The sequence below is a fragment of the Megalopta genalis genome, chromosome 6, assembly GCF_051020955.1.
Source record: "Megalopta genalis isolate 19385.01 chromosome 6, iyMegGena1_principal, whole genome shotgun sequence".
NCBI lineage: Eukaryota > Metazoa > Arthropoda > Insecta > Hymenoptera > Halictidae > Megalopta > Megalopta genalis.
In genome coordinates this window covers 9,532,820-9,544,840 of record NC_135018.1, presented here as the reverse complement: position 1 = coordinate 9,544,840, position 12,021 = coordinate 9,532,820, and the positions used below count along the sequence as shown (strand labels likewise).

The 12,021-nt window shown below is 43.8% G+C and overlaps 1 protein-coding gene across 6 annotated transcripts in view; it reads left to right on the top strand.

The window, feature by feature from the left end:
• The window catches only part of Ten-m (teneurin transmembrane protein Ten-m), a 747,607-nt gene that overhangs the window by 346,165 nt on the left and 389,421 nt on the right, over positions 1-12,021 (top strand). For all 6 annotated transcript variants that reach the window (XM_076522846.1, XM_033476422.2, XM_076522841.1 and 3 more), the window contains exon 3: positions 4,370-4,684. In XM_076522846.1, coding sequence (XP_076378961.1) covers positions 4,370-4,684 — 315 coding nt within the window. The remainder of the gene's footprint in view (positions 1-4,369; positions 4,685-12,021) is intronic.

Here is a 12,021-nt window from a genome sequence, read left to right as displayed (position 1 = left end):
ACTCTCGATTTCAACCGGTTTTGCTGCTAATCGTAGCCGTATGAGTCCAAAATTCACTCCGTTCGACACTGCAAATTCGCCAAACAAACTGACCAGTACACTGCGAACTTTTACACAGGTTAAGAATTCTCTACCGTAATTTGCAACACGTAGACGTTAAACAGACAAATTTCTTTTCATTCCGAACGGTTTTAAATGGTTGGAGATAATGTAAAAATATCCTTAACACTATATGCCGTCCGCAGATCATAGATATGATTGTTTTGTTCGACGCCGGCATAATAGCTTGGAAATTTTAGATTTTAAAAAAAATTTCGAAGACGGCGGTAATATAAATTCCTAAAATTAAGATATGTCATTCAAAAATTTTCGTACTTAATTCTTAGTTAAATAAGTACAGTGCTATAGTTAGTTTGCTGCCTATTAACACCCAAGAAATATAGTTCAAATGTTATTTCAGTTTTTTAAAATGGCACCAAAGTGGTACCACCGGACGGCATAGTGTTAAGAACACCTTGGCCTCGTAAATGCTTAAAATCCGAAGTCTATTGATCAGTGCCAATATTTTTCCGCACTAAACAGTCAATTATTTATTTCTGTATTAAACAGGATATAGACCTGTATGTTATTTGAAAGCTTGCAGGAGAACTTAATACGGTATTTTCGTCGATGATCATACTAAAGAAGGTTCTAAAAAGCGTTTCACAGGTTCGCCATGTTCAGCAGCCATAAACTCTTCCAATAAACACGTCGCTAACTGCGCTCGATTCGATTACATGCTCGGTGAACTCGTTAGACGATCAGAGATCGTAAATTCGTTCAAGGTGAGACCACGGTTAAAAAGTGTACTTATTGTTAGATACGGAGTAAATAATAAAACAACTGAAAGAAAAAGTCAAGCTGCACGATAACGAGTGTTGCGGAGAGGAAAGGGGGACATCGAGGGGGGCAGACGAACGGAAGAAGAAGAAAACGAGAGGAAAATATAGGAGAGTAGACGCGCGATAATTCGATTAGCGACATGTTAACCAGGTACCCGGATCGATGTATCGTTTATTAATCGTACGTGCGGTTATGCCAGAAGCGAATCATTGTCATTCCACGATCGACTTCGCAACTTTCGCAGCTTGCGATTCCCATTTGCAAATAGAGCCGGAGGAAAAATGATTTGTAAACTCACCGAGATGCCGGGAAGTCGCAAACTCGATAGATTACATGCAGACCATAATTAAATGTCGAGCAACTCATCACTGATGGACACGCCTAATTTCATTCGCTGTCATAACTTCATTAATAATTTACAGCCCTTTCAGCTTCTACCGCTCTCCTTCCAGCCACCTGGTAACTGTTCAGAAGATTTTTCCGCATCGCTCGGAAGGAAACCACGTTCTCTTACATAGAAGCTTCGCGTATAACAAGCCGGTAAAAGTAATTAGCAGAGGTCTTCATAGTGTACAATTTATTTTAAAATACTTTTCGTCAGAATGCTCAATTATTCTTATAGCTATGAGCGACGTAAGGATAAAGTATTAAAACATTCATCGTTTCGTGTTAATAACTGGAATAATTTTAGGATGTATTCGAACGTGGGAATTTTTCAACTTTGAAAGGCTCGAATTGGAGTCGTAAGAACGTACCTTGAGACAGGTTTATTTCGGTTTCAATAAACGTTCGAGATTTTCTTGAAAAATTGATAAATCAGAGACAAAAGATTGGATCTTGCGGTGTTATTTCAGATCGATTTCAGAATGTATCATCGTGGGAACCTTTGGACTTTTGGAGGCTCAACTGAAAGCTGGAAGAGTGCTCTTTGAATGCTCGTTTAAGAACAGTCGATAAAACTCGGCCGATAGCATGACGACTGACCAAAAGATGGTTCTAATTCATGGAATTATCTTGACTTAATTTTCAAATCTATTCCCGTGGAAATTGTCGAACTTTTAATAGCAAAAACAACTATTTTAACAAAGTGTTATAGATCTTTTCTTGGGCGACATGCTGATAGACATTTTGATCAAATGATAATTATATCCGGACAAGGCAGCGTACGATTACAGATTAAGTCCGAAAAATCAAGATAAAATAATGGATCGTCCGCGGGCGACGTCAAGGTTTAACAGGATAGTCCTTTAGCCAAGTAGCCAAGTAACAAGAGACATCTACAAGGTGACAACAAGCCATCAAGGTATTAGAAGACAACGCTACGCCGCGCCGCACCGTGCCGCGGCGTCAGTGTCCATTTACCAAAGACACGGAGAAGCAGGCCGCATTAACGGCCAGCGGGTGTCACGAAAAGGTGACAAAACAATTCGAACACTATGCGCACACTTGGATAAACATAGAGGGAACACGAGACTTCCTGTTGCGGGAGACACGTTCGTACTCACAGAAATATTCTTTCGGACTTCTCGAGAGGCTGCACTCCCTGTAACTGGATCTTGACGCGTTTATGGTTGTCACCAATTTGTAGTACAGGAAAACGTCTTCGCAGACAAACATTTAAAACAAGTTTATACGATTTTTATTGAGAAGCATATCTTAATCCATGAAATCAATTTTTTCTTCACTCTGCTCATTATAATAAGATATAAATTTTCATTTGAAAAATACTGAATCTTTAGCTTGGATACTTCTCGATTACGAGCGCTTACGAAGTCTTAATGTGAGACAAATAAAATTGATGCAACGAAAATGTTGCCACAATCAATTTGCACGAAATGCGATCTTCACCAACGTGGTTACTGTCATACAATATAAATCATTCGTTGAATGAACGTTTGAAATCAGAGATGTTCTCGCATCATTTGCCAGAAACTCGAACTTCGAACAGAAAATGACATAGCGTCGAAAATTTCTGCTAATAGCTATTAATAGCTGGTTTCTATTTTATTCAGAGCCCTACTGAACTAAGAAATGTAACCAGATTCCCAGAACGGCATTGTCGTATGACAGTTCTTGTTCAAACAGAAATTGGTATCACGTGCAAGAAATCGAGGCCAGGGCATCGGTGTCCCGATAACATGGTTCGTTGGTGTTCTTACGGAGCAGGCGGAGTCAAAAGTCAAAGACGTTAGACATCGATCATAGTTTTCGCGCGATTTACTCCGAACGCTCCGTCATACCACACGTCGTCGTCGTAGACGTCGCCGCTTCTCTCTCTCTCTCTTTCTTTCTCTCTCATTCTTTTTTTGCCTTCACTATATTCACTCCGATGTTCGGCGTGGCCCAAAAGCAGTTTTCCTGCTCGCTCGTCGCCTAACAGCATCTGCCGTGCTTTGGGATGTCTTCCGGACGACGACAACTCGTGGTCACCCGTGGGATCGATTAGTCTTCTCTCCCATGGAAGTCGTATGTTGTTTCTCGAGGCAAAAACCGGCGAGAAATCTCGCTGTGCGGCGTCTGCCCGGAATCTTGCCAACCACCGTTTACCCCAACCGTACACTATGATATTTTTTTCGCTTTTGCCAAAATTAACCGTCGCGACGGCTTCAGGGCTCCAGAATTATTTACCGTATTTTATAATATTATAGCAAAATCTCTCGCGCAATGATTACGCTGACAGCAAAACATTCGAACTAAGTAAAACACATTCTTAAAAATTCTTTTAAATCGAAATCAAATTTTGTTTCCCGCTTATCCATATTCCAGCGTTTCTTGTAGATTAAATGTAATTTCGTGATAAATTACGTGAACAAATAAGAAAGAAATTTGTTGCAACATTTTTTTACCAAGATGAACAAACGTTAAAGTCGATATTCTCGAAAACGGAGCCCCGGATAAAAAAATGTTACACCTAATATTTTTTCTTATTTTTTCACGTAGGATCGCCCCCTGCTCGATTCTACTACGAATTCCGGTCCACCCTGTATAGATATACGTTAAAGATATAGGAATGTTTTCAACATTGAGCATCGAACCTGCTGTAAATGACTGATGCGTGTTGCTTCATAAAAATGACAAGTTTGATTGTAATGTATGCCGCCATTGGAACGTTCATTTAATCATTTAATTTTATAATAACGAATGCGGGATTGAAATACTAATAACAGAAGTTAGTATTCAAAGTCGAAATGAGAAGTTCGAGGAAGCTTGGACCGTTCGAAATAATTCTATAAAATTTGCTGAAGCTCTTAGGGAAGGGTGTGCCATGAGTAGATCGATATTACGATTTCCATTAGGGTTTTCAAGTTCGATTCGGCGGAAAAAAGCGATTATCGGGGCGCTAGAATATTTTGCAAGTGTTCAAGTTTGAATCTATCGGTGGTAGGGCGCGCGTTCGTGGAACGCGAGCCGCGCCGTTAAGGAAACGCGGAGGCCGTCGAGTTTTCGAAGTTCCAAGGCTAAAGCACCTCTTTAACGTTCTTTTCAGGGAAGGGACGGCTTTACCCGGCCTACAGTCTAAGCGGCAGCGAGGGTGAAGAAAATTCGCCAAGTCTGCGCGGCCGAACCCCCGACTACCCTCAAAATAATCACCAGACCTCGCAATCGCACCTGAACCACTACAACGTCGGCAAGCACAAACAACGCGGCTACCAGCAGCAACAACAGCATCCTCTCTATCATATGCCCAACACTGGCGCTGGATTGAGTGACACACCGACTTCGGGTAACGCGTCCGACGAAACTCTCACCGACAGTGACCTAATCACTGTTGCTCGTGACTCTGCTCTGCTCGTTCATAACGGTAAGTCCAACCGCATTACTATTTATTATGCTAATTCGTCGCGCGTTTCCGCAGCCCCGATTCGTTCGCGTTGATTACCTCGAGCCCGGAATATTTTACTGCGATCCGTTTTGCTGTTGCCGCGAGATGGATCGTTCGCTGCTTCATGGATTCGAATATTTTATGAGTCTACGAACCCGTGAATTCCAAGTTTTGTAATTCTGCAATTCCGATGATCTTGTAATTTTATTATCTTGGGAATTTACGGTTATGTAACTTTGTAGTTCTGAAGTTACGCAGTTTTATACGTATTTGGCGATTTCTGTGATTCTACAGTTCTACGTTTAATAGATTTCAGAATTCTATAATTGTATATATCCAAGGCTGGGGCCAATTTTTCATTTCCTCGAAAATAACAGTTTAATCGATTTTCCAAATCTGTAATTCTGAACTTCAACGCAGATTCAGCAATGATTTGCAGAATATGAATCTGAGAAAACGTTCTTCGTGTAAAGTCTTCTATACTTCTAAAAATATCAAAAACTCATTTTGATCGGGTTTTCTCCTGCAAAGATTTGTAAAACTATACATACGCGCCGTTAGTCGAACATTTATCCGCTAAGCGATCCACACACTTATCCACAATTCGATATTTATCGAATTGCTCTATATAGATCACTTCGTTTCACGCGTAAACCGCACGCATCGACCAAATAGCACGTATTTTTTTGCGGCTTGCGCGCGATGCAACCTGCACCTGGTGCGCTCTATCGAAGGGCGTTTCCCAGGTGAAGAGTAACGAATCAAAGTGAAAGACAGGATCGATAACAGTCTCGGTTAACGAAGGCACAACTTCTACGGTAATAATCGTACCAAAGCGTGGAGGAACGTTTCGCACAGTGGAATCAGTCATTCGCAATATCATGGAATCGTGTCCCTACATTACTCAAACATGATGGATGGCCCTCGTCGCGATGAGGTGTGAGGCCACACACGGGGGTTTGTCGGAGATGGAGGTTATCGGCACACCGGCTTGTCACGGATGACGTATCGCCTTGCGAAGGTATACACCGTAGCTCGGCCCTGTCCAGCCCAACCTGTGCCAACTTCTAGTCGCAGCGCACCACCTGGAAACGGTCTCCTCGTCGAGAACACAGGAGGACGAGTCCTTACTGTATGAGTCTGCCAGACACTTGCCTCTGATAGGTATTTATCACCCGGCGACGATAGTGGACGAGTCAATCGAGCCACTTAACGTTAAACTTACCCGACAACTTTGCATTTACCGAGGAATAACCCAGCCAAAGATAAAACGGAGCAGTCCGCTGTGAAGAAACCGGGGATAACGAAGATCGATTGCTCAGACTATGTCGCGGAACCTAATCGTTCCGATAATATACACACCAGATATTAAATCGTTGTTTTCTTGAGGCGATGCCCCTTTTCGCCCTGTAGGACGTCGTCGCGTGAAAATCGAGGGAATTAGGCCAGGCGACTCTCGGATTACTTATTGACTACTAATTGACCCTAATTGGAAACAAAACTGAACAATTTAGGAATAGGAGATACGATTATTCGAGCCCTGCGGATTGTTTTTATAGTTACCGATTGCCAACAACCATAAAAACGAGCCGCGAGGCTCGAACAATCGTATCTTCTCTTCGCAAATTGTCCATTTTTGTTTACAAGCTGAGCGTCAATTAGGGAGAATTTATTGTACTTCCAAAGAATTTCGATTGTCTGTGTTTTATTCTTGTGCGGTTTTCTCAGGTTGTTGCTGAATTTTATTCCAACATTTTTAACACGTTCCGTGTCGAATCAACGTTCGGTTACTTTCCGTGCAGACCACATGGGGCGTATACGCCTCAAGTTACAAATTCTTATTAATTGTTTTGCTTCTGATGTATGCCTTGATAATTTGTGTAACATTGGAAACAACGTAATTATCAAGAAAAGTGTGCATTGTTTAATTCATAAGGAATTGTTGTAACAAATGCATGGTTGAATAGATGAGCTGCTTCCTGCTGCATAATATTTTCAGTTGAAACGATAAGTTCAACCTCGCGGAGCGTGTCAAAAGAATCTCGGTCGCCTTTTATTAGAAACATTATATTTCGCCCCCCTCCCTACTTTGATTGCGTCATAATTGGGGATTTATAATATAAACAGAAATTGGTACGCGTCGTAACGTTAAAACAAATTCTGAAAGGAAAAGCAGGGAGCACTTTGAACCTCAAAGGGCCGAGATAGGAATCCCGGATAAAGCATTCCTTTTCTTAATAAATATGAAATTTTACCGAATCGGAGCGGACGATCTACTTGCCAGGAGAAGAAACCGGTACACTCAGCAATTCATTTCCAAAGACAGTTACCCCCAAGAGGCGAACTCGACGTTCGCGGGACAATCATAGGACAAAAGTGTGCGCCATCCATCAAACGAAGGAGTGATTCGTCGCGCGATTCGCCCCCGGAAAATGATCGAAGACGTTATTATTAATCGGCGTCGGTCCGGCGCGACCGGGAACATCGCCCCTCGCGAATGACTCGTTGGTTTCCAGTGTGATGCTAATCCAGCGGTAGTAATTGTCGATTTATGCGTGGCTATGACGGGAACGGACCCCGGTACCGCGTCGTGGCACAATGGCCATGAAACAGGATGCGTCGCGGGGTCGCAGGCGGGATTGCTAAATCACGAAAGAGGAAAATCATATGCTCGCCAGAGGGGTTGGCGGTGTGTCATCGTTTGGTCACGCTCGCGAACAGCCAAATCCGCGAATGGAGTCCTTATTTCGTTGGGGAGTGGTTGGAGTCATTCTGATTCAGCTGAAATCTTAATGGAGTATCGAGAGCCTGGAATGCCTATCACGAGCCCCGCTTCCCCATTACGGTCTATAGACGAGGCAGGATCGAAACCGCATTTTTTCCGGTCGCAGAAGCCGAGGGAAAGACGTCCGGGAAAAGGGAGGGACAAAGGGGGCAGCGTCACTAGCAACATTGACGTAATTTTAGCCGGGCCGGGCCGAGCCGGCGATCCATTCTCCGCGACACGGGGAACATTTCCATTTAGATGCTCATCTCGCGGAAAAGATTCCACGAGGATATATCACCGTGACGTTATGTCTCCTTTGGTTCGGGGCGACCGCGGAGCTGGGACCCGAGATACTATCTCGGAAATAAACGATCACGGTTAAACGCTTTGCTCGCAATACGAGCCATTAGCGTGCATCCACGCTAATATCCTGCCTCTTCTGATGCTACCGCGGCACGGCGCGGCCAGACATAAACAGAAGTAAGATGTTCCGCCTTAATAGATTTCACCGGAGACCGGTTGCGACTGTTGCCAGTTGCGAGTTGCGAGCTGCGAGTTTGCGAGTGGCACGCGGCCCGCGGGACCGAGACCGAGGATCGCCGTGCCGGGTGCAGTAATTCAGTCCTCGGTCGGATTATTTCTTAAAACGGACCGACGCGACGCTCGCGTTCGGACGTCGAGTCTCGCCGAGGCGCACCGCGCCGCCTTTACGCCAGATCGCATCTGCATCCTCGCCGAACGGTGCCCCGATCGCCAGAAATTATGCGAGCTGCCTCGCGCGAACATCTTCCTGCGAATCAAGGCCCATTTCTTTGCAGGAATGCGCGAACGGGCCGGAGACCCTCGAAAGTATATGGGCAGGTGTCTTCGGCACGCCGGTTATCTCTTAATTGCTAACGGATCGCGGATTTTGCCCATTTATTTAACGAAGAGCAGACAATATTTAGTAAAAAGAAATCGTACGACGGTAAATCTGAATTCTTTCCGAAGCTCGAAGTTCTGACTTTTCTCTGACGACACATTCGGCTTGAAAATAATACGAACTGGAACGTCTGTATCAACTATGGACAATCGTTTTTCTTAACCGAATCTACCGTGAGCTCAAATATTGAAGCTTTACAGCGACTTGTTTTCGTCACTTTATTGTACCTCGAGTCGTAGATGATACCGTCGACTATACATTGTCTCTTACGTAGCAACCGGGTACCCATTTACCATTATTCAAGATAATATCAAGATATTTTTATTTCAAGATATGGGTTTGTACACAAAGAATCTGAAATACTAAGGCTTTACGATTACTTGTACATTTGGATGCCGATATAAGGCCTAGGTTCGATCGAATAAGGAGTTAAAAGCACGAAACATGGGTCAGCTTATAGACATCCGCGTAAATAAATGATTTGGTGACAGCGTGCGAGCATCGTCCCCGTTTGCCATTTCAAGTGCTATCGACAGAATCGTGGAAACGGTACGTTGGTATTGCCAGTGGTATCCGCAGAGTCGTGTTCTCTGTACAATACTAAATAGCGGTCTCGAAAAATTATTGTAACGTCTGTTTACCGCGGTGTCTAATAAATAGAAATTAGCCGTGGGAGGTAGCGTTATCCACGACGGCTACTCGGGCCTAGCAAAGACCATGTAGATTACGGCTTGTTGCGTTATTGTAAGGTATGTAATTACCACACCCAATATCATTGGCGTGCGTATAATTACTACATACGCTATCATCAATGGGTATCTAATTTCTACGCGCACCTTCACCAACGGGTGTGAAATTACTAGATGCACCGATCCATGCTTGCCATTCAACTAATACGTCGTAACGTGTATCGCGGATTACGCAATTACAAAGTCCAGTTACAGAACTTGAAGTATTCGCATAGCCGTCGACGCGGCGAAACGTTCGATGAATCCCTGTCATCGGCGAATTACCGTTCCGAGCGAGCGGGTATCGATCATTGTTCGAGCACGGGTCGCGAGCTCGAGGTTCGAGGGCCCGAATCAATTTCGTTCGTTAAAATAAAACATCAAATTAATAGTCGACCATACTTCGCATCGTGCAACGATTTGCATCTTCATTAAAGCACCCGCAATCGACGGTTTCGATAAAATTCACACCGTCCTCGAGCGATTCCTCTTATCAAAACTCCTCGATGTTTGTACGTGTACGAAGTGTACATGTACGTAGATCGTTCTACTTTCGACGAGAGAATATTTTAACGGAAGATTAGCTTCCCAGAATTTGCCGGGGAAAGTTCGGAGGAGTTTTCCGGGATTGGGGGCAGGAGGCACGTCGGTGAAATGTTTTTAATGGTCAAGTTTTCGACACTGTTTTCCACGCATACCGATAGGATCGTTTTCTCGGCGGTCGCGCGGCCAAGTTTTGACACAAACTATTCGCTAATAGTCTACGATATGTGAGCGACTGGTATGTAACGTATAATGGCGGTTCCCGAGAAAAGAGAACTTCGCGGTGCAGTGTACTCCTGGAATTCGAGGCAGCTGAGGAGGGTGGCTGAAATGTGGAATGTGTAGATGGGGATAGAACCGTACCAGTTTGTCTGTTCTTTTCCCAGACAAAGAAAATGCCTGGAAAATGAATGGTAGGTGTCTCTGGGCCGGCCAAATACAAATTTTTCTCCCGAGAATTCGAACATAAATTTCTGACTTCTCCTCCGCGACCGAGGATTCTACGGCGGGCCGGATGAATTGCAAAATCAGTCGGCAAATTTCTATATAATCCGCAGGAATATTCAGATTGCGCGGCGCGGCGCGCCGCCGCACCGTGACAAATATTTTCAGACCCTCTGAATTTATTCCGCCTCGCTTACTCTCTACCTTGGTCCCGCCTCAACATTTTTATCGACGCGTTTAATGCGTATCAATCAACGCGAGAATCATCGAAAGATTTTGTCGTCGTGCTGAATGCAGATCAATGATTTACTTACCGGACACCTTTATTAATAGGCTTCTCGATGTTCGTGTTGCACGTAAAAGAAGCTCGATCGTTTTCCCTTAAACAACGTTATTAGAAGAAGTTTTTACGTAATATTAATCAAAATATTTTCTTCAGTTACGAATTAAATTGCTGTCGCTTTTCAAGCATCCCTTAAGAGACCCCTTTCTATTGATATGGCACGACGCGCCACTATAGTGGCTTTCGCGGATTTCATCTTTTAGAACGACACGCCACTATAGTGGCTTTCGCGGATGTCATCTCTCTGTACGACGCGCCACTATAGTGGCTTGCTCTAGTAGCTCACTCGCTCATCGTTTGAACCAAATAATCGTCTTCATATGCATTGTTTCACACTTCTTTTGTCTTCACATCGATTTACAACAGTCTACAGGGTGTCCCAAAAATGTCTCGCAATCCGGAAATGAGAAGTTTCCGGGATCATTTGAAGTAACTTTTTCCTTAGCGAAAATGCAACTCGTGGCTTTGTTTACGAATTATTAACGAAAAACACTGACCAATGAGAGGCGAGCTCGTCGAGCGCTAGGTGGCCGCTCGACCGCTGGCGCCGTTGGCTCGGCCGGCTCGCGCCACTTGAGCTGAGATTCGACCGCTCGACCGCTGGCGCCGCTGGCTCGGTCGCCTCGCGCCAACTGAGTTCGCCTCACATTGGTCACTGTTTTTCGTTAATAACTTGTTAACGGTGCCTCGGAGAACATTTTTGTAAAGGAAAAAGTTGCTTCAAATGACCCGAGGAACCCGCCACTTTCGGATTGCGAGACATTTTTGGAACACCCTGTATATACAGTACACATCAGACTCTGCCGTCCAGAGAAATAGCCTCGCGCAGAATTCAGCCGTACCTAAGAGGTTAAAAGGACTATTGTATACAACACTACCGGTAAATAAATTCTTAAAACTGAAATGGGGTTTGCAATTTCTCACAGTCTTGTGTAACGAGCAATGCTTTCCAAAAATACAGTTGGTGTCAACAAATTTATCGTACTTTTGCGACTAACATTAGCAACATCGAATATCGATCAAATACATGACGTTTCTGTCTTTATAGCTACCTTTTAGAGTAACACGGTTATTTCAGAGGTTTATTAGCTGATTTCTAGTAGCAAGTAATTTGTCTGTAAATGCATATTAAAAAGGCATTACGATCCCAAATATTATCTTTCCGCTACTTTCGTTTCAATTAATAATTACGCCCGGTTGACTGCGCCCAATTTCTGCATCTATTTCTGCACATAATAGTGTGCACGATCTCTGTCAAAGTCTATTTTTCGAAACAACAATCAGATTGAAGAGGGGAGGTTCTGAAAACCCGATCGCGTCGTGATAAGCATGCTGGATTTTCGCTAAAGAATTTCATCGATGTATCAAATTTCTAGACACTCTTGCAACCGACTTCGACGAAGTTCGATATTTTCCGAAGTTGCTGGTGCGGTTAATTTTTCAAACCACGAGCCATTTCGCTGACGGAGGAGACAGAAAGCAGAAGAAGAAACATCCCGTTCGAGGAGAAGAAAGCAATACAGCGGAAGGGTGGGAGATTAATTATCTACGAGACGATAATTCGTAAAG